This window comes from Littorina saxatilis, linkage group LG12 (genome assembly GCF_037325665.1).
Source record: "Littorina saxatilis isolate snail1 linkage group LG12, US_GU_Lsax_2.0, whole genome shotgun sequence".
Lineage (NCBI taxonomy): Eukaryota > Metazoa > Mollusca > Gastropoda > Littorinimorpha > Littorinidae > Littorina > Littorina saxatilis.
Genome location: NC_090256.1, coordinates 22,405,241 through 22,432,658, shown reverse-complemented (window position 1 = coordinate 22,432,658; position 27,418 = coordinate 22,405,241). Strand labels below are relative to the sequence as shown.

Here is a 27,418-nt window from a genome sequence, read left to right as displayed (position 1 = left end):
CCCTGTGCAGTATTAGTAGGCCCATGGTATAGCCTTACTCCAGTGAAATGTTTGTCGCCTGAGACGAGTTGCCCAGAGCGGTTCGCCACGGGTCGCCCGCAGTGCGAATGACAGAAAGCCGTTTCTTAGGGCAGTGCAGGAAAGCGCTCGCGAAGCACTCGGCGAGCGACTTTGGTATAATGCTCGCCCACCGCGCGCCGCGTAATCCAAGATGGCTGCGATGCCGTGTAGCGTGTTGCGATCTTCTCGGCATAGTTTTCTACGTAACCCGAGGAATTCACCGCTTTTCAAGGTTCAGGGACTACCCCAGCTAAATTTTCCATCATAAAATGACTACGTTCTCTCTGACGATTTCCCTGACCGAATCGTCTACTAGTTTAAGAAGTACAACTTTTTTTATATCTCGCAGCAATCGTGCTTTCTTCGTTGCTACCGTGAAGCGATTTGCCTCGTTGTGAGCCCGTTGAATAGACCAATCCAGAGCGACTTTTCTCTGAGCGGGCTATTGTGATTCTGAGCAACGCATGGCAGCAGTGGCGCGGTTCTGTCGGTGTTGTGTAGTGTAGTGTAGCGGAGTGTAGTGCAGCGGAGTGTAAAGCAGTCTGTGGGTTGTCGTGCAAGGCTCTCACAGTCTCGCAGGCAGCCCGATACAAGTGTGTCACGGGGAGAGTCTAGAGTCGTGTGTAGGGACAAAGGCCGTGTCGGGTTCGCGCTGGTGCGCTGCCGCTCAAAACAACACGCTCGTACCACCAACACCGAGCCACGGTTCGGGGGGAGGATCCCGCCTCATCATGTTGACGGTTATTCCGGGGGGCGTCAACGCGCCCAGTTGAGGATCCGTAAAGTGTCAGTCAGGTATGTGGGACCTTTTTCACTTTCGAAACTTATCTTTATTTCAGAAACTAAAAAGTTTGTCACTCAGTCCAGTTAGTCACGGGGCGTTGATTATGTAGTGTGAGATTGGGCGGCTATAGTCTGTGTCACCTACTCGGTGGAGCCTGTGTGATAATATTGACTTATCGACCATTTAATGCTGGTAGGTATAACATTGCGATGGTGTGTGTTGGTAGGCCCAATGTTTACGCAATTTTACTTCTGTATTGTGTGGTATCATGAGTGTACCAGTACCACACCCGGAACAAGGTTAAGCAGGTAAAATTCACAGGTGATACAAACTGATACGACAAGCCTTTCGGGTCAATATATATATATATCTTACCGTGTGTCGGAATGAGATACACTTGCAAAGCGTATGAACCCGTGCACTTTTGTGACGGTCTCAGGAGTCTATCTGATTTAGTGGTGAGAATAACATGAAAATATCAAAAAAGGTTATAATTATGGAAAATAGTTTATGGAACTTGTAGGCCTACTTCTTCAGTGACATTTATGTGTTACTGAAACATGTACGTGGTATGTGAACCTTGATCCGCGATCGATCTTTGAAGTGGACGAACAAGATACGCGGGTACAAGTTACAACAGAGACATGATAGAAATCATCAAATGCGGTACTGATGGAACGGCTTGGAAGACTCTTCTGGAAATTTGACTGTTGGGTTTGCTCCTTCTTTTCTATTTATGTTTGTTTCTCTCGATTCAGTGATTGTAATAATATGACTAAACTGAGACCATGCAGAACGGTATGATACTATGAACTGTTCCCCGACTTCTTAGAAATATATATACCTTCTCGAATTCCAATCCGGCTTAGTCGAGTCAGTGTTTGTAGTGCATGCACAGACGTTTTTAGACCTTTTCTAAGTCAACGTTTTGTGTTGCGAAGCACGTCTGCCAAGTTTGGACTGACGGATCGAATGCTGTTTATGCAGAACAAAATCATAATTCCTTTGCTTGTAACAGTCGTTGTGGTGTGTGTGTGTATGGCGGTCAAGGTTAAGGGGGGTGGGGTAGCTGAGGGGATAGGTGTGTGGTAGGAGAGACAGGACAGCGCACATATACAATATAATATATAGCCTCCGGCGTACAGCAGCCTTCATCAGGGCCTCCGGAGTTGCTGTCTGAGCGAACGACGAAGAAGATATCATATAGTATATATTTAAAGCGAGAACATGTCACAGTTTTATCAATATTTGTAATGTGTTTCTTTTTTTTCGGTTTAGATTTTTCTCTCCAGCAGTTGTTTGTTTTATACAGATAAAGTTGTTGGTCTGTCTTTTCAAGTTGATCCTGCTTTTTCGCTCCTTGTTTTATATTCTTCATATTCTTGATCTTGCATTTATTCCCCTTTTCTCTGCTAATCCTTTAAAAAAAAACATCTTTGGGATATATTTCTGATACACGGCCTAGTTAAGCTAGAAGAACAGCGCTTCAACTTTTCTTCCATATACGCTAGGGTAATATAATAACCCCAAAGTCCTACGCTTCAAAAGTAACAAAACAGAAGAGCTATGCTGTAATGTCAAAACTGCATACCATACGTCAAACATGACAGCCGCTTGAAGTAATTGTTCCGTCCTTCACCAGTGTTGACTTCCGTGACAGTCATATAATGCTTACACTTCAGTCATAACTTTTTGACAAGTTTGTCACATTCAAGGGCTGCGCGCGTGTCACAAATCTGCACACACACACACACACACACACACACACACACACACGCGCGCGCGCACACGCACACACACACACACACACGCAGTGACACACACACACACACACACAGTGACCGACACACACACACACACACACAGGCACACACACACACACACACACAGTGACCGACACACACACACACACGCAGTGACACACACACACACACAGTGACCGACACACACAGTGACCGACACACACACACACACACACACGCAGTGACACACACACACACACACACAGGCACACACACTAACACTAACACACGAGGAATGAAAACCAGGGCCGTTCTGATAAAGGCATGCTTGATAACTGCATTATCAAGAAAGGATCATCTTTATTCAAAAGTGTCTTTGCCCTCTATTAGTTGTCAGGGAGCGTTGACCTTCTTGACATTCCGAAACTGTGTTCAAGGTTTTCACTCCAACCAAGTCCTTTTCATCACATTCTGAGCCGGAGCCGTGTTTTTGGAGCTTCTCTGACAGTTCGTGACACGCCTAGCAAGTTTATCGCTGAGTCTTTACAGGTGTGGTAGGTGTGTGAACAAGCACTCAGAGAAAGGTGCGAATAAGCACAGGGTCAATAAGATTCAGTAGCTGCGTGCATTGTTTCAGAGGTAGGTGCGAATAAGCACAGGGCCGATAAGATTCAGTAGCTGCGTGCATTGTTTCACAAGAATGAAGTGGCCTTGCGCTCCTCTGTTTGCTGATTTGATATCGGCTTGGTATTGTAAAATGTTTTTTTCCTGTTCTTTTCTAGTAAGAGCCCCGTTTTAACATAGATCTAAGAGATAAAGGCACATGGACAGTGATGCTTTGGTTTCATCAGGGTCTCAGTGAAAAGTGAGGCCTGTGTGTGCCAAATACCGACAACTGTCAATTGTCTCCCCCTCACCTCTTTAACCCCCCCCCCCAACACACACACACACACACACACACACTTACACACTCTCTCCCTACATTTTGTTTACAGAATAAAGCGGCTGATTTTAATTACGCCTTAAAAAAAATTGTATTAACATTTTTTTTAAACAATGAAAAAACAACCGACGTAACTGTTAGATGCATCAAGTTGTTGCAGGTGACAACTAAAATGAGACCGCTCTTTACAAATAATGAGTTTTTAACGCTTCAAGTTACTGACTTTCCTCTTCATGTTGACTTTTCATTCCCTCTGTTTGCAGGGATCACTCCGCCCAAAGACCGCCGCTGACAGAGGAAGCGATAGAGAGACTGAGAGACAGGGAGATAGGAAGGGAGACTGCGATGGATGAGCAGAAACAACACTGTGACCTACTGCTCCCAAGACCTGACTGTCCGGAGGAGGAAAACTGTACAGCCCACGATGGAGAAAGTAACACTGAAAAAGCGTATGGTACGCCCAACAACATTGACAGCGATGATCATAACGCCCACATAGAGCTTGCCGCTATAAAGCTTACTCTTATGGATAACACCGAAGAAGACAGACTCGTTTTAAACGAACATGACTACACTGCACAAGAAGAACAGTTACTGAAAGAACTTAACGATCCTTCAGAAAAGGACAAACTCAGGTTTCAAATAGAGGATACAGCAAGACAAGACCAAGAAGTTATCAATGTAATGAATCATTCTGCGAAAATAGAAACTGACAATGAAACTGACAGTTCAGGAAGTGAACAACACGCTACAATCAGCCGAAACCACGGCGCAGAAGGAAATAAACTCAACGATGAACGAAAATCCAGTGCAGAAGAAGAAGACGAAAGACTTCATGGTACTAATCAGGTGTGTTTTGACGGGGAGGGAAGACCCAACAATGACCTGGTTGATCCGAATGGTAAACAACATGCCCGCCTGGTGGAATGCGATCAAAAAGAACAATGTGCAAGTGTGGAGCAACGTGATTGCAGCCAAGACGCAAAACACTCCACAGAAAACGATCCCGCTGATAGCGAAGCCAGTGCCGCGTACTGCAATGATAACTGTGATAACACTATCGAGGACGACGAAAAAGAAAAACATGGCGGAAGCCGCCTGAACATTAATTCTAATGGAAAGTACGATACGAACCACACTGACAGTGTCACAGTCGAGAAAACACTTTTGGAAGACCAAGTCAATAGTATGGCCAGAGAAAACAGTGGATCTTTTCATGACTGCAACGCTGAGGAAACAAACGCTGATCAAAGACAAGCAGAGAGTACTGAAAGTGAAACGGGAAAAGGCTCAAACGCTAATCCCGAACAAATCGACGACAGCCATACGTCCCCCGAACGTCAGAGGGATTATCAGAAGCCAGCAAACTGTACAGACAATGCGGGTGACAACATGGTACCTCCAGCGAAAGATTCAACAGCAAGCCATCAAAACACTACCACGGGAGGAACAAGCTCCAATTCCAAAGATAATCAGCCCAGAAGACGACCCTCCGCAAACGAGACATGTGATCATGATAGTAGCCTTCCTTCAGCAGATCGCCCAGTTCTGACAGAAGAACCCAATTCCTCGCAGTCGACAGGGGAAGTTCCTCCCTTCCACTCCCAACCTTGTGATGCGGCCATCTTCTCAGAAAAAGTCTCATCATCGGATCACCAAAGTACAGATGATACTATCTCTTCAGAAAAAGTCTCATCAACGGATAATCTAAATACCCACGATACCCTCTCTTCAGAAAAAGTCTCATCATCGGATCAACAAAGTACCGATGATATTTTCTCTTCAGAAAAAGTCTCATCAACGGATAAACAATGTGCACTTGATACCATCTCTTTAGAAAAAGTCTCATCAAAGGATAACCAAAGTACTGTTAATATCATCTCTTCAGAAACAGTCTCAAAGGATAACCAATGTGCCGTTGATACTGCCATCTCTTCACAAAGCGTCTCCCCAAAGGATCGACAGTGTAGCAAAGATGGAGCAGATACTGAAGAGCAACAGGACGACACACTAGATGGGAATCATCCTCAGCAGCAGCAGCAGCAGTTGAATGGTGGTAATCAGGGGAGAGAAGCGGATAAAAGTCCTTGGACGAAGAGGGGTGACGAGTACTGTGAGTGTTCGGACAGCACTGGGGATGAAGAAGAAGTGGACCCACGAATAGCGGTAAGAACGAACTTTGCGTGTTTGTTTGTCTGGGTTTTTGTTGGGGGGGGGGGGGGGGGGGGGTGTCAGGTTGGTTGGTTAGTTGGGTTGTTGTTGTAATTTTGTTTTGTGTTGCTTTTAATCAAATTAATGTCTTCAGTTGTTCTACATGTGAATTCGCCTGTTCACGATGTAATCTTATCTTTTCGTTTAGTACACCACGCACGCACTGACACATATGACAGAGAGACAGAGAAAGAGGGAGAGAGGAGAGAGAGAGAGAGAGAGGACGGACAGACTGTCAGAGAGACAAACAGAGAGAGGGGAGGGGGCGGACGAACAGGCAGCTAAGCAGACAGAGTGAGGCAGAGAGAGAGAGAGGGAGAGAGAGAGAGAGAGAGAGAGAGAGAGAGAGAGAGAGAGAGAGAGAGAGAGAGAGAGAAAGAGAGAGAGAGAGAGAGATTTCCCAAGGTCAAAGACATCTCAACGACATTAAACATTCGTCTTTGCGAGATTTTGTTTTGATCTACTGCAGCAATCTTTGATGACGGAGTAATACTGATAGTTAATTAGAGGCTGACCTGCGAAATAAATCGCGAGAACAACATAATTATATAGTCTACACGTCGGTAAAATCAGAACCAGTTGGCTGGCCGTTGACGTAGATAGTGTAAGGTTAATAGGTGCAATAGTGTTCTGGTTCACGAGTTTTTACGATCCTGCCCATTTGAACGATCATGTTTCCCTAATCGGCGTATGACTGACGAAATGGCGGGGTAAAAACGGTCATACACGCACAAACCTACTCTTTTAAAAAGCACGAGTGCACGTGTGAGTTTCAGCCCATGGACGAAAAAGAAAGAAAACAATGATCATTTACACGACCACAGATCTGTCTAGGATTTTATACGGAGACTGAGAGCATCCTTCCACTTGAACATATACGAACAATCAAATAACCCGGTTGATTTCTGTCCATCAGATCGAGTAGGAATGTTTGTATTGAACTGTGTTTTGAAGATTGACATGGATACCATGGATACGACATTAACTCAGCAAAACAATCTGATTCTACACAGAAAGCACACTCTAAACTACTGAAGTGTTCCCCTTCCTGTTACCAGTTTTGAATAAGGTTTGACATAGTACATAATTATAGCCACGAGCAAAAGGTAGCACATGATATACACTAGTGTTCAAATGAACATTCTTGGAACCCCAGGAGAGGCGCCTCAGCTTTGCCTTGCCATTTTGATTGTCCACACGCCAATATGTCCTCCTTTTTCATTTTGTTCAGTTTCAAGCCTTATATTTGGGAGTACCCAAGTCTCATTGATTTTTCAATTGTAGGCTGAATTAACCTTCCACTGGCGCATGGCTGGCGAGGACTCATTAATAATGTATTCCCCGGTTAGTCTTGAACTAAAACGTGTGGCTATTCATACAAGCCTTATTAAATTGAACAAGCTGAATTAAAAGCGTAATTTTGGGGATTCACATTTTCATGCGTGTCTGTTTGTGTTCATGTGTTGGTGTTTTCTCTGTATTGAAAGCGGATATTTGTGCCCATTTCGCGTAATCGGCAAAACGCTGCCCAATACGTGAAATCGGCAGCGTTTTGCCGAAATCGCGTAAAGGCCTCTAAAACTTGCCTATTTCGCGAATTCAGCAGCCGATTACGCGGAATCGGCAGCCGATTACGCGTAATAGGCAAGTTGCCCATTACGCGAAATTGGCAATAGTGAGTTTAGTGTGTATGTTTGTTTGTGTGTGTGTGTGTGTGTGTGTGTGTGTGTGTGTGTGTGTGTGTGTGTGTGTGTCGTCGATACTGACCATGACTGTGATAATATACTTTTTAGCACGCACACACACACACACACAACCACACACACACACACACACACACACACACACACACACACACACACACACACACACACACACACACACACACACACACAGAGTATACTAGTGATGCAAACGAGGCAAACATATATTTTCGAAACAAGAGAACGATAATAGGAAAAGATGAACAAATAGATGAACATGAAGAATTACGCATAATTGTGAGAAAAAAAAACGCTTCTCAAAAATACAAGTTAAGCTGCTATTTTCATCTTTCAGTACCACAAACACAGGTTATAGCTTGGCTGACATGCAGTTTGGTAGTAATTTTTATTTGTTTTTACATTTGCTGTTTTTCGGGTGGCAGTGACTGTGTCTCAATGACTGCTTTCTTTCCCTTTCTGGACTGCGTTCTGTTCGCTAAATAAGAACGAAAAAAGGTAAGTAGGATGCGTCGCCTAAATAACAAGATAATTTCTTTAACAGAATTGTGTGATCAACAATATCAAACGCTTTCTTAAAATCGAGGAAGACGGCGCCGACTGTTTCCGAATGGTTAATGGCAGAGAGCCATGTATCGCATAGTTTAACGAGAGCTGTGTGACACGAATGTTTAGGGCGAAATCCTGATTGAGATGGAGCGAAAAGACCACGGCTTTCCATGTGGAGAAGCAAGCACTTTTGTACATGTTTTTCTAATGGTTTTGATAGAACAGACAATAGCGAAATTGGCCTAAAATTGTTTATGTCGGTTAAGTCTTTTGTTATGGGAAGTGGAATTACTTTTGCGGTTTTAAATATTTCTGGAAACACATTTCGGTCAATACATAAGTTGTACGCATACGTAATTGGCTCAACAAGAAAGGGTAACACTAACTTGAGTAAGGAAGCGGGTATGTTATCGGGTCCCATTGACTTTTTATTACTCAAGTCAGTTATTAGTCGCCCGACTTCGTGGACTGCAATGAATGGGATGTTAAAAGGTTCAACTTCTTTCATATTGGCCTGGCAAAATAATTGAAGAAATTGTGGGCATTCATACTCGCTTTTGTCATTTTACCTATAGGTAGACTCCTAAAGCTTACTAGGAAGAGATAAGAAATAATCATTAAAGGCACTGGGTGAAATACCAACCGAAGTTGAATGTTGTCAGGTTTTTGATTTTGCAGTTACTTCGTTTATTGCTCTCCATAAGGAAGCGGTATCTTTCTTCTCAGAAGCAAGTTTATTAAAATAAATAAGAGAGAGAGAGAGAGAGAGAGAGAAAGAGAGAGAGAGAGAACACACACACTCACACTCACACCCACACACACAACACACAACACACACGCACACACACGCACACACACACACACACACACACAACTTGCTATTGCCGATTTCGCGTAATGGGCAACTTGCCCACTACACGTAATCGGCTGCCCATTCCGCGTAATCGGCTGCCGAATTCGCGAAATAGGCAAGTTTTAGAGGCGTTTACGCGATTTCGGCAAAACGCTGCCGATTTCACGTATTGGGCAGCGTTTTGCCGATTACGCGAAATGGGCAAAAATGTTGCCCATTACGCGGAATCAGCAATTACGTGAATTCGGCACGACATATATATCAATGCTTCCTGTTTGTGTTCATGTATGTGCTCTCTGTATTGAAAGTTGATACATATATATATAATGCTTCCTGTTTGTGTTCATGTATGTGCTCTCTGTATTGAAAGCTGATACATACATGTGTATGTAATGCTTCCTGTTTGTTCACGGAATTTAAGCTTGACTGCTTGCCCCTACCCGATTGAGAACGTCGTTCGACGAATACCTCTCACCGTGAGATGCTATTTGCACAGCTGTTTAATCACCTGCGACTATTTTTATCGGTGATTTCGGCCTTTGGAACAACTTGAATGTTCCCAGGCGTGTAAGAACTATCTCGACAGGTAGCTTCATACAGACGCCATGGCCAGTAGAATGTTGTATTTATCTGTGTATAAGTCTTTTCGGACGGCATCTTATCGCATACTTCTTCTCGTGCCCGAGACAATATAATTCATGTACAAGGACAGGCTTATGTAGGTTTTGTCACTACTGGTGCACGTTTGTATCACACACACACACACACACACACACACACGCACACGCACACGCACACATAGGCATGTGGTCATGGCTTATGTCAGCACAAAGCTAAATATTATCTCATTGGTAATACTGACGCTGACTAGAACGGAATGTGGCTAAAATTGGGTAGGAAAAGTCCAAAGACGAGCAAAGAGAGAGCGTTTGTTTGGGTCAGTGCAGTGTATCGGAAGGTTGCCCAGGCACTTGTCGCACTTTTCTGCGACATGTCAGGCAGGTTTTGCACCAGCAAAAGTGCGAGAGCGGATTTTATGGGAAACTTTTTCGCCAGCTCTGTGTCAGTCGACACCAAATCGCGACTTACTTTACTAACATTTGTACATGCACCGAAAAGTTGTACTGTTCATTTTGACGAGGGCTCTTTACATGGACGAAGGAACTGAGAAAGCTCAACAGCTAGCCACCAGTCAAACACATTGACATGAAAGCAATCTTCAACATTTGAGGCAGAGCATTGTTTGACCGGTACGGTGGCCTAGTGGTAAGGCGTCCGCCCCGTGATCGGGAGGTCGTGGGTTCGAACCCCGGCCGGGTCATACAGGTCTAAGACTTTAAAATTAGCAATCTAGTGGCTGCTCCGCCTGGCGTCTGGCATTATGGGGTTAGTGCTAGACTGGATAGTCCGGTGTCAGAATAATGTGACTGGGTGAGACATGAAGCCTGTGCTGCGACTTCTGTCTTGTGTGTGGCGCACGTTATATATATATATGTGAAAGCAGCACCGCCCTGATATGGCCCTTCGTGGTCGGCTGGGTGTTAAGCAAACAAACAAACAAAGAGCATTGTTTTAAGATCTGAGCTACAAAGGGACGTAAGCGCTCCAAATGCATTATTATTATTTTGGTGAGCTTATATAGCGCGAACCACAATTAATTGTGCTCCCTGCGCTTTACATATTAATTTCTGCCGTGTGAAATGGAATTTTTTTACAGATAGACAGACAAACAAACATTTTTTACACACAATATATAACGCATTCACATCGACCAGCAAACCTCAAGCCTGTTAGGCGAGCATTCACCTTTCGCGGCCTTTATTCCAAGTCACACGGGTATTTGATGGACATTTTTATCTATGCCTATACAATTTTGCCAGGAAAGACCCTTTTGTCAATCGTGGGATCTTTAACGTGTACACCCCAATATAGTGTGGAACAAGCGGAGTAGGCGAGACTTGGTTATGCGGGACCAATCTCCTGGCACCTGCGAGAATAACAAGTATTGAAATGCTCTGGTGTCAGGGGATGGATTCCGCATAACTTTCGCTTACTCTTGTTGCACTTACCTGTCGTTTGCATTTAGCCGGATCGCTCTTTTCCCTTTGTTTCTAAGATCTTGACATGAAAGCACAAAAGCAATCAGTCTCACGATCAACCAAGCAGTAAACAAAAAAAGCAATCAATACAACGTCGCCCATGTGGTCCGCGACACTGAAGTTGAGAGTGAACATCACAACAATATATTCCGCATAATTCAGTTGAAAGGAAGACGGACATGATATTCCCCATCTGTTGTCTACTACTCCTTCAACTCTTGTTCTTCCTGCCCCCTCCCCCCCTCCCATGCTCCTTCTCCTTTTCCTTGTTCGTCTACTACTTCTACTACTACTACCTTCCTACCTACCAACCTAACCACCTACCTACCTTCATACCTACCTACACACCTAACTAATTAACTAACTAACTAACTATTTTTTACTAACTTAGCACACGGACCGTCAACTGAAGAAAATAAACAAAACAGACGTAGTTTTTCACAGGGCTTTGTCAGATATAATACTCTAAATAACATTCCTTGTGCAAAGCACGCAGGAATTTGAAAACAAATGTGTGTCCACTTTCAACACTAAACGGTCTTTGTTTTTCAGTTGATAGTAGACCCTCCAGCACTATTGCGTTGAGTGGCATGTTACACCGCTGCCGTCACTCTCGTGTGTTAATTTGACCAAGTGGAAAGGGAAGAGGAAGTGAATTAACTCTTGTTCCCGACAGAGACGTGAGGGCGTCGGAACTCCGCCGCGGGGGAGGGTGTGTGGGTGTGTGGGAGCGGGGGTGGAGTGGGGAAGGATGGGGTGGGGGGTTGTTGGTGGAGATGGTGTGTGTGTAAGTGTGTGTGTGTGTGTGCGAGTGTGAGAGAGAGAGTGAAGAGAGAGAGAGAGGGAAAGTGAAGGGAGAGACAGAGAGACAGACCGAGAGACAGACAGAGAGACAGACAGAGAGAGAGAGTGAAGAGAGATAGAGAGAGGGAAAGAGTGAAGAGAGAGAGGGGGAAAGAGTGAAGAGAGAGAGAGAGAGAGAGAGAGAGAGAGAGAGAGAGAGAGAGAGAGAGAGAGAGAGAGAGAGAGAGAGAGAGAGAGAGAACAAGTCGGAACCACATTGCTGCAGAGCAGGGACCTAATATAGGTCTCTATGTGCAGAGTAAACAACAGCCAAATCAAAAACACATAAACAAAAACCAGCCAGCCAACCAACCATCAAACTCACAACAACAGAACGACAGCAACAACGTCAAGAAGAACAGCCATGATTTACGACAAGAGTTTGAAGGACTGGAATTTGAGCTGATGACGAAGAAAGGGAAACGTTTGGCGTTGACTGAATGTGACTCGTGTTGACAATGACATGGCCGCCGTGGGACAAGACATAAGACATAAGATCATTTATTGTCCATACAATTAATTACAATGGATGGAAAAGTGTGGTTCATCTGCTCTTAAAACAACCAAAACAACATGACAACAACCTTAACAAACAAAAATAAGAACAATAAAACATACGAAGTAAGAACACCCAAAGTACTCCAGACAGGCACGTCCGCCACATCCATACTGTACACACACACACACACACACACACTCTCGCGCACATGAGTTCGCGCACATGATGGGGGACTGAAGCCAAATGGTTTCAACCTGTTAGTTCTTTCAGGGATCTTATTCTATGTTTAGGAAGATGCCTGATTCATACATAAGATAAGATCAAATAAGAACACTTTAATATCCATTTTCATTTTACACAAACATGAACATTTTTCTTTTGGCACCACATCGCATAAAACGATGTTCGAACATAACTGTGTCGGGTTTGTAATGGTTGTGAAAAAATGAATACTCTTGCTTTTATTGAGTCAAACTTTCCCACGTGACGTTGTAGGCCAGTCACTATAGCGAGGGGTGTGTCTGAAACACGTGGACAAGGAGCACGTGTGGAAAGCTTGCCTCACTAAAAACAAGAGTATTCACTCTATCACACCCCATACACACGCGACAGAGTTTGTCTATTGGTTTTCGTCTGGTTGACAAACAGTCCAACGGCTAATAAATCATGAAACATATTTGATGACACATGCAAAGATAAAGTATGCAAGAACATCGTCATCGACAACATCAACAACAACAACAACAATGACAACGACGACGACGACAACAACATTGAAGCAGGCATTACGCGTTGGGCTGTCTTGTATTTAACTGTACAACATAACTCTTAGTAACAGCTATTGTGTTGTCAGCGTAGCAATAGGGTCCGATATTTAGACGAGACAAGTATAATGCCGACGATGTGGGAGGTGTGTTTATAACCTGCCCTGTTATATAGTGTTATATGTCTTATGTAAAACAATGTCCTGTTTGTATTATTGTTATGTACCACGCCTGAATTTCTCTATGAGATAATAAAGTATTCTTATTCTTATTCTTATTCTTATTGCGTTACGCTGAAAATACAATAGCGATTATATAGCTGTTCTGACCTTGATTTGTTGTACCAAACTTACAAAATGACAGTTTTTGCGTCGATGCGTTGATCTCAGGTTTTGATAGCAGACGCCGTTTCTTATGCGCATTAGTTTTGTGCAGGCGCCACACTGACTTTGGAAAAAAAAACTCGATTTGACAACACAGCTGTTAAACAGCTTTTTATTAGTTCATTCGTATACAACAAAAAGAAGTTTGATTTTTTTTAATTTTGAACAAGACTACTTATGAAGAAGACCAAAACACAGCATCAACGGAAAACTAGAAACAACTGAAGAACTAGGATGCAACAAGGGGAGGAGAAGAGAACAGCTAATCCGTACAACGCGAGCAGACAGCAGAGAAGTTTTCAGTTTGGGTGAATGGCATTTATACTTGTCTCGTCATGAAGCGAATTTTTCAACCTCAGTTATAAACGACTACATGAATGTTAGTGCCATGGGTTGTACATCAATACTTCAGAGGGGAAGTGGGGTATTTAGTGTGGAGTTACGAGATAAGAAAAGCCGAATGCGAAAGTTTGTGTTAGTCGGAAACTGAGCTCACACAGGCACACAAAAACGGCTGTTCCGTTTTACTCCCCTGTTTGTACTACATCTTTCGACTTTGGGCATTCTGTGGTGTTTAGGTACAGAAAATAATTGGTTTAGTCCTGTTTCATCGGGAAGTTAGCAGAAAAGGGTATGCTATCGACATTAATTGTAAAGCTGAAAAACATTCCCGAGAAGAATTTCAAGCTGTCAGTGTATGCTGTTGTCGATTGAAACACTCGTGTGGTACAGATGGGTAAACCGGAACCATGCGTCTTTGTTTTTGCCAATATGCTTTTGGATATTGGCAAAAATGGCCGACTTCCGTAGCATTATGCTTTGATGATCGGAGGAGACCATCCAATCACAGCCCCCGAATTCCCCCACGTGTCCATCAGAATAGCTATATATATATAATCAAAAAACAAGAAAGGTAAGTTGCTGAAACGTTTCATTATTGACAAAACAAAACGTTAGGTTCACAAATATATCGACCCAGCGGTCTTTTAAGTGCACAGACAAACACTATAATTAGACAGTACTTATGACAAAATGTTCAGCGGCTTGCAATGAAGACACAAGCGAATGAAGCCAATATATATATATGTGTTTGTTTCATATGCGTTTCTTCAATACCTAAGAAATAAAAGTCCTTGACCTCTTTTTTTTTGTTTAACTGATTTCAGGAGAACCTGGAAATAATGAACCAGAGTTGTGCTGACGTGAACCGCCTGGAGAATGAACTAGATGTGAGTACAGAATGAAGAACATGTGCTAATTACTACACTCTAAACCTAATGAAACACATCTTCAACATGTTTCTGCAACAAGTTTTGAACAGTGTGTGACACAGTACATAGTTCTACTTGCAAAAGAAGCACACATTGTAAACACAAAGTGTTCAATTGAACACCCGTGACGACTATGTGTATTTTGTGAACTCTAGTGGACACTGCGTGAGCTCGTTTTGCCAGTGTAACAATTAGCAATGTCAAAACCTGTCACAGAAATGTGTTCAAAATGTGTTCAATTCTGTGTAGAATGTAGCCGTCTTAATTAATTAGGGTCTTAATGACAGAAAAGTTGATTAGCTGGAGTTAGGTAACACTGAGATGCTCTGTAATTGTATGTCTCTTAGGTCCCTCGATTAGGTTCAGCGATTGCAGCATTGACAATCATTATAACCAAGTATACGACCTTAGCTATTTGCAGTTATATGGCTGCGAAAAAGTGATTGCCCTGTCCATTTATTGTTGAGTTACAGAACTGGCAAGAAAGTACTTTTCTTTGAAATTGTGTTGGTTGGAAGTCCTTTGATGCGCAATTAAAAAAAAAGGGGGGGGGTGGGGGGCACAGCAGTATCTGTATTCCCAGGAGCCCTCTGCAGTTGCATCTTGTTACTGTAACATTCAGTGACAGAACTATGTGTATGTGTGTGCCTGTCTGCATGACTGTGCGTGCGTGCGTGCGTGCGTGTGTGTATGTGTCCATGTTCTTCTTTTAGTTTCATCTGGCCAGATCGGTGATAAAATGTTCATAAAAGATACGATCAAGTTTCTTGTTTCTGTGGTGAACAGGAAGCCAGGAACAAGTACCGCTCAACCTTCCAAACGTCATCGCAACGGATGGAAGAGCTGGCGTCCAAGATCAAGAAGAGTATTCAGAGGGCCCGACCTTTCTTTGAGATGACGGAGAAAGCTAAAGAGGTAAGACGCTGGCTTAAAAGTACATGTACCTTCTTTTCTGTGAAGACCGCAAATCACCGTAAATTTACCCAAGGTTTTACCATGGATAAAAAGCATCCTTCGACTTGGACACACACACTACATTGGGGTGTGCACGTTAAAGATCCCACGTGACAAAATGGTCTTTCCTGGCAAAATTTTATAGGCATAGATAAAAAAATGTCCACCAAAATACCCGTGTGACTTGGAATAATAGGCCGTGAAAAGTAGGATATGCGCCGAAATGGCTGCGATCTGCTGGTCGATGTGAATGCGTGATGTATTGTGTAAAAAATTCCATCTCACACGGCATAAATAGATCCCTGCGCCTTGAGTCCGAGTCTGGAGATACGCGCGCGATATAAGACTTCATATAAGTAACAAAATCAGCTGTCTTACTGTTACTTGTGAGTTCGAATTCTTTGCTGACTTATTTTCCCAATTTTCACGAACGAGAATATCTGATTGTTTTCTATGCTGACCCAGGGCCGGACCCAGGGGGGGGGGGTTCCAGGGGTTCCGGAACCCCACCCCTGGAAAAAGCATGTACCTTGCTTTGAGTGTTTTTTGGTTTTTTTTACTAGTTTTTGCACCAAAACAATGCTGCTCTTAACCCTCAAAACAAGGCCCAGAATGCACCAGATTGCACAGATTTTAACCGTTTTTCAAACATTTTCCGGGGGAGCATGCCCCCGGACCCCCCTAGTTCGCCCGCCCATGCTTTGCAGGCGCGCGCTTGTGGCTTCGCCACTTCGCTGATTTGCCCCCCCCCCAAAAAAGGAGGAACCCCCCCCCCCCCCCCCCCCGTACAACTCATTTGGTCCGGCCCTGCTGACCTAAATTTTTTGATGGCTTCATTTCTCAAGTTAATTAGAACTAAATCGACTGGGTGTTTTTGTGTGTGTGCTGAGATGTGACTGTATTTTGTGCTAAGTTAGATTTTTTTTGCTGGTTTGATTTTCCAAGTTAAACCTATGTCAATGTGCAAAATGAATTCAGCAAATAAAAATTTAAAATAAAAAGAAATATTTAAAACATAATCTTGTTCACCACTGGAAGCCGTCAGGCTTTTGATTTTTGGTACGTGTCCAAGTTGAACGGTGATCGTATTGCATGTAAAAGCCTAAGCAGATCGTATGCGGTGTACATGATCGCTTACTCAAGAAAGATCAATCAATCAATCAATCAATATGAGGCTTATATCGCGCGTATTCCGTGGATACAGTTCTAAGCGCAGGGATTGATTTATTGTTTTTATTTTTATTTTTATGCAATTTATATTTGTGTCGTGTGAGATGGAATTTTGTTACTCAATACATCACGCATTCACATCGGCCTGCAGATCGCAGCCATTTCGGCGCATATCCTACTTTTCACGGCCTATTATTCCAAGTCACACGGGTATTTTGGTGGACATTTTTATCTATGCCTATACAAATTTTGCCAGGAAAGACCCTTTTGTCAATCGTGGGATCTTTAACGTGCACACCCCAATGTTGTGTACACGAAGGGACCTCGGTTTTTCGTCTCATCCGAACGACTAGAAATATGGTAGTTATATAAGCTCAGCTAAGCTATTAGTCAGGTTCGGCGGGGTTAAGGCTATATTGCCCGTGGTAGACCAGTGGCGGTATTTAACGCAGCCACAAAGATTACACAGTACAGTGGCACCTGCTCTGTGAGGCCCCTTTTAAAAAGGACACCTCTAGATAAAGGACACAGCCTCATTTTCCAGTAGTCTATTGACTCTATCGAACATATAAGACACGCAGCTAGGTGCAAAAACATAACAATCGTTGCTGTTACTCCATTTACAAATTCGTACGTGTCGTGAAAGGACACCTGCATTGAAGGGACAATTTTTTTCCTGTCTTGTCCCAAGAGTGTTCTTTCGTAGCAGCAAACTAAATGTGTCACCAAAGGACACCTGCAGTATGTGTAGGGACACTTTTGTTTAAATTTTTTTTAAGCTTTGACTGTTATTTGGTTTAAACAGACACATGATAATATTAGGGACATTTTTTGTTAGATAGTACCGAGATCAAAAACAAACCCTCTAAAAAAAAAAAAGGATACCCGAAATTAAGGGACACTTTTTGCCTGGCTGAATTCAAAAGTGTCCTTTTGAGACAGGTAGCGCTGTACCACTGTTTTGGGAAAAAAAGAGGACACACTTACATGGACGGACGGTGTCACTTGAAGCTCACCTCAGCTTAGTTTAGCTAAGCTCAAAGTAAATACTTCACGTTGCGAGTGGAAGAGAAGAAGAAGGAGGAGGATCTTAAAAGCACGAACATGCAGTGCAAAGCAGTTTGAAAGGTCAGAGAGCACAAGCCAAAACACTGAGGAGAAGAATGCTCAACACAGCTCAGCTTTCGCCAAAAGTGTGTAAGAGAAGAAGAGAGCTTCTTCATAAGTCCCAGTTTCACTGAACATTTTGCGGAGGAGACCAAAAAAATTCAAGAATCCCAAACGAGTCTTTTTCATCTCTTTCTTTCTCTCTAGGCTACTTTTTTTTTAATTTTATTTTGTTATTTAATTTTTTTTTTTGGGGGGGGGGAGGGGGGCCTTTCTTTCATTTTTTCTTTACCGTTTTTTCATATCTTTCTCTCTTGTTTTGTTAAGCGTACACTGGACACGTCAAAGCAACCTTGAATACATGTACCCTCACTGAGACTTAATGAATGCTAATTTAAGCTTCTAAAATGCAGGGTAAGGGGGTAGACTGTTTCATTTCAGTTGATCGCCTCACCTTTCAGTGCTTGAACTCGATGAAATAAACATGTGTAAGGACGTGCATTTAAGATCCACATAAACTCTTTGGGGCGTAACCAAGAGGGCGCAAATCCCAAAATAGTTCTAAGCACCTTACAATCTTAAATATAATCATCTTAATAACAGCAACAATACACAACATCAGCGCCTTAAATCAATCTTAAATCAATCTTAAATATAATAATCTTAATAACAGCAACAATACACATTTAAAACAAATAAACTTTAAATAAATGCAACACGATCACGTACACAATACACAATTCAAATGACTCTATCGTTATCAACATCAATCTCAGATGTTCGCTACACATAATATTGTATGCATTTGGTCAGTGTGTTGGCCTTACAGAATCTGAATGTAAATGAACGCACTGCAATATTTTCACCAAGTCTATTGAAACATTGAAAAAAACGTGAAACATTGGCTGTCACCAAGCGGTTTTCACCTTAGTTTAGGATAAGGATAAGGACACAGATAAGATAGGATAAGATAAGATAAGAAGACAATAACTTGTCAACATAACTTCTGTCATTTCAGCAGATCTGTTCAACTCTGCGTATATACTAGATGACTAAATTGATCAAAAGTGCTTCCGGCTTTCAAGTAAATGCCTTCCTTCATTGAGACCCAAGTTGACTTCGCAAAGACTAATTCGTCTTTTTATCAAAATTCAGTGCCGAAGCTTCGTGCAGTCATCTTCCTGAAGTAGACTTCATGAAGTCGACTTGGGCCCATAAATTATCAAGCTTAGTTATCGTTTCCTATTTTTGACAGGCCCAGAACGAAGCAGTCCGAGCGGCCCGCCAGTTCCAGACAGCCAGCGGCAACTACCGAGCAGCCAAGGAAATGATCACGCTGGCTGAACTCAGTCTCAGCGAGAGGGATGAGCACACCACTCGCAGCATCAGCTGTGCTTTGCAGGAAACGCTCAACCACGCCACAGAGCGGGTAAAGATCATACTGCAGTCGAACCTGTCAAGAACGACCACCCAGGCGACCGACCAAAGTTGGTCGTTATTGACAGGTGGTCGTTGTGGAAAAGTGAATGCTATGGGGAAAAAAACTCGTCTGGTTTCCTTCGGAGTGGTCGTTATGGGCAGGTGGTCGCTTTCGCGAGGTGGTCGCAAGGGCAGGTGGTCGCTTTCGCGAGGTGGTCGCAAGGGCAGGTTCGAAGTAGTTTAAAATGTCATCATGGTCTTTTGTACAAAAATATATATTACTCTTGTTGTGGTGGGTATAACTTCCAACAATAGACGAATTCCGGCAATAACTAGTGACTTGACAATAATGTCACGTGGGACAGTTTGACTCAGCAAGAAAATTCAGTCTTTCACAACCAATACAAACCCGACAGAGTTATTTCCGAACATCGTCTACGGCAAATTAGGTTGGTGTCGGTGCAATCGTTGGGACCAGGACGGGTTTGGGATTGCGGTAGAGAGACTGAGAGAGAGTAGAACGGAATGTGAAGAATAAGCTCGATGGATCGCCTCTGTTGTTGTTGTTGTTGTTGTTGTTGTTGTTGTTGTTGTTGTTGTTGTTGTTGTTGTTGTTGTTGTTGTTGTTGTTGTTGTTGTTGTTGTTGTTGTTGTTGTTGTTGTTGTTGTTGTTGTTGTTGTTGTTGTTGTTGTTGTTGTTGTTGTTGTTGCGTGCGGTGATGGTGGTAAAGGTGTAACGTGTTATGCGGGAGACGAATTATTAAGATGATAATTGATGCTGTTGGTCTACGTTACAGGTGATGGAATCGGAAAGAGAAAAGACACGCAGCGAGGCCGTACACAACAAAAGAGCCGGCGTATATGCCCAGTTGGAAAGTCAGCTACAGTCAGAGGAGAAAAAGTACAAGCGGTCCATCTCCAAAGCCAGGTATCCCTTTGTTTTCTCATTTGCAGACATGAAAACTATACGTCTGTTGTGGATAGCATGTTTAGCAGATTATTACACTCGCTGAAAATGTCACACCAAGAACACTTCATTTTGTATGAACACACATAGACACACAAACACACACGCAAGCACTCTTAAGCAAGAATGAACGCACGCACGCACACGCACACACTCGCACACACTCACACTCACACTCACACACGGACACACACACACACACACACACACACACACACACACACACACACACACACACACGACGTGCCAACCCTGCGATCATTAACACACAAATGTCATTAACAACACTGTTTACCCTGTGACAGGGGAGGCTACCGCTCCTTTCACAGCAGACTCTGCACCCGAGTTGTTGGCCTTTAAGTCAACACCGGTGGATTGTGGAACTCTGTGATGGGGTCTGGTGGTTTCCGATTGTCTGTATGTTCATGGAAACCTTCGGGTTTGCATAACAGTTTTTATAGGGCTAAGAAATTAGCCCTAACATTTTCAATCCTGTTTGATTGTACTTCGCCTCCCGATGATCGTAGTGTTACGGCACTCGGTTACAACCCTATAAAAGCCCTTATTTGTGTCCGAAAGCCAACATCACCTGTAACAAGCTGTGCTGAACGACTTTAATGCGAACGGCTTAAACTGTGATCAATATGCACAAAAGGCATGCATGTGCAGGCACGTTTTATACTGCGTCAGCTTGAACAGTGATCATTTTGCGCACCGATATCTTGGCAGCATCTGCTTAACTTGGGCACGGCACTCGGCAATGTACTTCACGAGCCTGTTGTGATTGATGAATGGAAAACGTTGTGTGGGAGAGAACACAAAACGTATCACTGAGTTCATTTCATTTTTTCATTTTCATTACTTTATTGTCCCATCGCTGAGAAATTCGGGTCGCTTCCTCCCAGTGGAAAGCTAGCAGCAACGGTGTCGCGCTACCAGGTGTCTGCGTATTTAGGTGTATTCGGCCACCTGCACTTATGGCAGAATGACCAAGGTCTTTTACGTGCCATTGTGGCGACACGGCGGTGGGACATGGCTTCCGTCTCTGGGTCTGCCCGCATTCGAACCTGCGACCTTCCGATCACAGGTCCAGTGCTCTCCCAACTGAGCTACCGGGAAGGGTGTTTTTTTTTCTAAGAGAAGAGACGATGAGTGAGTTAAACATTTTTCGGGCCACGTGACATAGACCATTTCTACCAAGGGGTGTGTCTGAAAAACGTTGACAAAGAGCACGTGTAGAAGGCTTGGCTCTCCAAAGGCAAGAGTATTCACTCTTTCACAACCCATACAAACCCAACAGAGTTAAGCTTATTTATGGTGTTTGTCCATTTTACAGAAAGGAAGTTGAGAAAGGGAAGCACATCACCTAGACAGTTGCGATTGCAACATTAATAAATATTTCTTCCCCTTAGTGTTGAAAAAGAACACATGGCCAACATTGTATTATTAGATAGTATTCAAATACTAGTTACACCTTATTAGCCGACATTTTAAGATTCGTAAACTGATTTCTTAATACCTTTAACGCACACGTGTATGATCCTGCGTAGAGAATGATGAATTACGCACTGGTGTTTTTTTTTTTAAACGTGTTCGTAAAATGTTTACAATTATTTCTACACTTCAAAGTACAATTTCCACTTTTATTTTATTTCAGGCCGTATTTTGACACCAAAGCTGAACTGGAACTAAAGCTTCAGGTGAGTTGAATTATATTCACTGGTCCATTTTACGCCTTAATTGGGGCGTTGGTGTTTGTTTTTGTTTGGTATTTATTGTTGGATCGTTCAGAGCAATGTTTATTGTTGAATCGTAAAGCGCAGTTGGCACGGAAAGGTGTTATCTTTCAAAAGTTGTGTTCTTTCCGTTTGGCCTCTTGCAAAAAACAAACAAAAGCAGGCTACAGAATCCTATTTTCCTACAACTAGCCTTCGAACACTGGGGAAGAATATGATGATGTGTAATGCAAACACACAAAAAAGCGAAAAACTGATTAAAGACATAGACAAACACGTTATGAACCATTGTTAAACTTTGGTGAGAATCGCACTGAAAAACACGATTTCTTTCATCGTCGGTAACTTCTATCAATATCAACACCGTCATGGTCAGCAGCAGCAGCAGAATGAATCAAGAACAATGTTTTCTGTAATGTTTTGCAGCAACAAAAGCAGAATGTGTGGGATCTACAACAGGCGATCAGCACTCGGAAGGCGAGGTATGCCGAAGCCCTCCGAAATCTGGAAGCTGTGTCCACGGAGATTCACGAGTCTCGCCGAAGTCGTCAGAAGATGTTGCTACAATATCCGAGAGAGCCCGGCGTCGGAGCAGAGTCGGACAGTCTGTGTTCAAGTATCTCCGATAACATTGGTGAGTTATATATTGATGTCTTGGGCGAGCTGACAGAGGTAGGCAAGAAGAGAAAGGAAGAGCACATATAAATGCGTCCGGAGCGATTTGGTTGCATGGAGTGACAGCTTTCTGTTAAAGCGGCGACAGCACAAAATAAACCAGATGCGAACTTATTTTATGTTAACAAATGTAGAAAACGTCCTGACGGTAATTGTTTTTAAATCAATGTCCCCAATTCGCAGGCTGTTTCAATCGCAATACACCAATTGACATTGAAGATAAGAAATGTTAATGTCCATTTTCATATTCACATAAAGATGAAACAAATTAGCTTGACACCACATCGCATCCCTCAAGCTAACGATTGAAATGCATTAAATAAACATGTACACAGCAATAAAATCACTGAATCAACAGTTCAACAAGTTTTTGCCAAACGATACAATCATGTCATATTGTTACCAACAAGGTCAGACATTTTCTTTATATTATTTCTTTTGCAGAACGCAACGTCTTTTCTTCCAACGGCTCCTACGACTACGACGACGAGGACGAGGAGGAGCTGTCAGACGACTCCAGCGAGGTGTTCTCACCAGGCAGCCGAGGATACAGCCGTCAGAACTCGCGAGATCGTTCCCTGGTCACCAAGACCTCCAGTCTGCGGCGAGAAATCAAACGCCACCGGAGGAGTGTCAGCAACGGTAGCGCGCCTGGAAGCGTCTTCTCCAGCTCTCCTGGCAGCCTCCCGGAGTCCCCTGCAAGCCTCAACGCGCCTGATGCTTCTAACGGCTTTTCTGTTGTGCCCGGCTTAGCTAATGATGGTGGTGGTGTTGGTGGTGGTGGTGGTGGTTCAGATGGAGTCAAGACCACCACTACTGCCATCGCTTCTGCTACTGTGTCTTCTTCATCTAACGCTTCCGTTTCCGTTTCTACGCCTTCCCAAAGCACTTCCGTTTCCATTCCTTCGTCTGCCCGTAGCGCGTCCGCTTCCGGGACTATGTCTCCATCAAGAGCTTCTACTTCCGTTACTTCTGGGCCTTCTTCTACGGCTTCTGCTTCAGGCCTTCCGCCAAGGTTGATGGACATTGCCCAGGGAGACTGCAGTGAAAATGATTCTGATGATGATGCCCATGGCATCAAGGAATACACTGCAGCAGAAGAGCGCGGGGAGACTGATCACCAACGTGCAAGAGACACAACTTCAACAGACACTGTGACCTCAGTGGAGATTCAGGAGAGGGTTGACGGGGATGGCTCAGCACAAGAAGACTGCTCCCCGCAAGGAGAGCGAGATGCTGTGAGCACGCTGAATGCAAACACTACTCCTGCATGTGCTGGGTCTTCTGCTTCTCCTTCTCCTCTTCCTTCTAATCAACAGTCTGTGCCAGTAACAGGGTCTACCGCTCCTCTTCCGTCTCAGAACTCTTTGGGGTCAGCTTCCAGTGGCCAGCACCCTACAGGAAACACAGTCTCCCCACCCCCTACGGATCAACCTCACACGACGCCCAAGCAGTTATTCGCTAAAGCGAAGCAGTTCTTGAAGAAGAAAACCTCGGGGCCTCAGGCTCATCCACGCCTGGACAATCGTGCCTCGGAAGGGTCAGCGGGTCAAGATGTCAACGCCAACCCCCAGGCTCGTACTCTGTTCCACACCGGTTCGGGTCCACACCAAAGTAACTCTGTGCAGCTTTTATACCCTGGCCCTGGACTCACTCCGACTGGCAATGTCAATGTCTCAACATGCAACAGTTCTCTTCCACCCCGGCACCCAAGCTCTGTGCAGTCTGCTAAGGCAAGCCTGGAGGTGAAGAAGCAGCCTCTGAAAAGAACTGATGGCGGAAGGAACAAGCCTTTGCAAGGGATCTTCGTGCTCAACCCTTCCGATCTTGCCTCCTCCTCTCCCTCCTCATCCTCCTCCTCCTCTTTCCGATTTTAATCCTGTGTTGTGAGGTACATGTTCGGATACATTCTGCAATACTAATTTTAGATGATAATGCGATTCTTACACACTACACTACACTACGGATATGCTTGTAGTACAGTGGAGAGAGAACACTCTTGGCAACGAGGCGAAAGTGCTCACACTAAATGGCCAGTGTCCTGTCATGGAAGGTGTACGCTTGGAATCACGAGGCATGCAACATGTGTCCTTACCTGTGTTAACAGAACAGTCGAAAGTGTTCTTGAATTGCCGGCGCCCTGTTTTGACAGGTGTATGACAGTAAGGCTTTAAAGACCTCAGAACAACAGGTGTCCTTACTTGGTAGATGAAGGTTGTGACGTACAATGCAGGTTTTAATGGTAAATGTTTGTTGAATTGACGACAACGAATGCTGACAATCGTGACAGGGTTCATTTTACGTTGTTGATGTGTTTATCGTTAGCTGTTATTTTTTTCTCTGAACTGCTCCTATCTTGCCAGCAATTTTTACTTTTATCCAAAGTCTGTTTAGTGTTAACAATCTAAATGTCTTTTACAGAACAAGGTGGAATACGATTTTAGCCTAGCGATTTTTATAGCTGGGTTTCTATGCTACACAATCGTCGATTTTTGCTTGCAAAACACTATCAGAACTGACCATTTACAACTACAACAATCAACGATGCAACTTATGTGTGATGATTTACATAATGCCATGGTTTACGTGGGGAGGTATAGGTATCTTGATAAGTTATAATGATTTACATAATGCCATGGTTTACGTGGGGAGGTATAGGTATCTTGATAAGTTAAAGGCACAGTCCTTCCCGTGTAAAAACGTTTGGTTCACCATCTGAGATGTGGCCAGGCTTTTACATAGGATAAGACCATCCCTCCACTGGGTCACACCCAAAAACAGAACAGCCAGGCTGCTTGCTCTCTGTGCAACATGTTCGTTTTGTATGAATTAATTTCGTTAAAGAGACGAGTGGCTGATTTGGTGAAATTAATTCATTAAACATAAATCATGAACCTAATTTTAACACGTCAAAGCAAGCAGTCATTATGTTGATTTTTAGAATGTGTCCAAATGGGGGGTGGCCTCATCCCACGTTAAAAAAAGGCCTGGTCGGATCTGAGATGGTGGCTTAAGTGTTGACACGAGAAAGACTGTACCTTTAAAAGATAATTGTATACAGTTGCTTGACGACGCCTCCTATTCTCACAGCAACGAAATACGTTTCCTCTGCGGCTATCTGTGAAATATGCCGAAGATTAAAATATTTTTCGATTTTCTGAAAGTTTTTTTTTTTTTTTTTTTTTTTCCCCTGGAAGACAGTGGTTTATTTTATACAGAGTAAAACGATAATTAAGAAAGATGGAATCCAGGAATGGATGTATTCACTGAGAGCTAATTACAATAGTTAGACAACTGTGCAGCTCGTTATATCGCTCTTTCTTGCCTTGCCCCGACCCCCTCACTCCCCCTTCCTTACCAAATAATTATATGATAACCAACTGAGGTGTGCAGTCTGTCTGTCTGTCTGTCTGACAGTGTGCCTCTGTCTCTCCCTCTCTGTCGCAGTCTCTCTCTCTTTGTGTAAGTCTCTCTCTCTCCCTCTCTCTCTCTCTCTCTTTCTCTCTGTCTCTCTCTGTCTCTGTCTCTCTCTCTGTCTCTGTCTCTCTCTTTGTATACGTCTCTCTCTCTCTCTCTCTCTCTCTCTTTGTATACGTCTCTCTCTCTCTCTCTCTCTCTCTCTCTCTCTCTTTGTATAAGTCTCTCTCTCTCTCTCTCTCTCTCTCTCTCTCTCTCTCTCTCTCTCTCTCTCTCTCTCTCTCTCTCTCTCTCTCTCTCTCTCTCTCTCTCTCTCTCTCTCTCTCTCTCTCTCTCTCTCTCTCTCTCTCTCTCTCTCTCTCTCTCTCTCTCTCTCTCTCTCTCTCTCTCTCTCTCTCTCCACAACCCAATCTACCTTTCGCTGTGTTGTGTATACATAAATTGCATAGCAGATATTGCAAAAACCGACATCAAATTATACAAACAGTGGAATTGTCACTGCTGAATTGTGAATGTTTGTATGGCTAGATTTGTTATATAGTCTGTTTATCAATTATTACAAAAATGCAACAAAGTTATGTACAAATTTCATTCCAATAATCATGTGATGTAAAGTAAAATAGTTTTTTCAGACACAAATTTTAGACGCCTTGTTCTGATGTGTGGACCGAAAGAAGATGCCATTCGTTGTTTGTTTGTTTGTTTGTTTGTAGTGAATATTTTTCAGTTTTGGTTTCTGAAGTAATGCTTTCTTTCACGGGCTTCTAGATCTGCTGCTGGATAGTAGAAAACAAACCACTCATAAACACATCGGCACGAACACACACACACACACATGCACACACACACACACTGGCATGCACACACACACACTGGCATGCACACACACACGAACACACACACTCCCCTACACACGCACGCACGCAGGCACACACACACACATACAGACACACACGCACACACATACACACACTTTCTCTCCCAAACACGCACACACACACACACACACGCACGCACGCACGCACACACACACACACACACACACACACACACACACACATACACACACATTAACACACAAACCAGGCGTACGCACACACATACACGTACGCGAACACACATACACATAGTATATACACATACATGATTCACTTTCTCTCCCAAACACGCACACACACACATACACACACACACTACACACATACACATACATGATTCACTTTCTCTCCCAAACACGCACACACACACATA

The 27,418-nt window shown here is 43.4% G+C and overlaps 1 protein-coding gene across 2 annotated transcripts; it reads left to right on the top strand.

Annotated features, from left to right (window-relative positions):
* Positions 1-557: 557 nt before the first annotated feature.
* On the top strand, positions 558-25,913 carry LOC138981527 (serine-rich adhesin for platelets-like). 2 transcript variants are annotated; one of them, XR_011460654.1, is made up of 10 exons: positions 558-855; positions 3,793-5,695; positions 14,618-14,680; positions 15,509-15,637; positions 19,209-19,382; positions 20,170-20,300; positions 21,997-22,039; positions 22,502-22,709; positions 23,195-25,350; positions 25,409-25,913. XR_011460654.1 is itself a non-coding variant. In XM_070354474.1 (9 exons), exons 2-9 carry the CDS (start codon positions 3,875-3,877, stop codon positions 24,625-24,627), a joined length of 4,002 nt encoding a protein of 1,333 aa, XP_070210575.1. In that variant the 5' UTR covers positions 558-855; positions 3,793-3,874; the 3' UTR covers positions 24,628-25,913. The 2 variants fall into 2 exon arrangements, 1 of the variants encoding a protein (XP_070210575.1); XM_070354474.1 differs by having other exon boundaries at positions 23,195-25,913.
* The last annotated feature ends 1,505 nt before the right edge of the window (positions 25,914-27,418 follow it).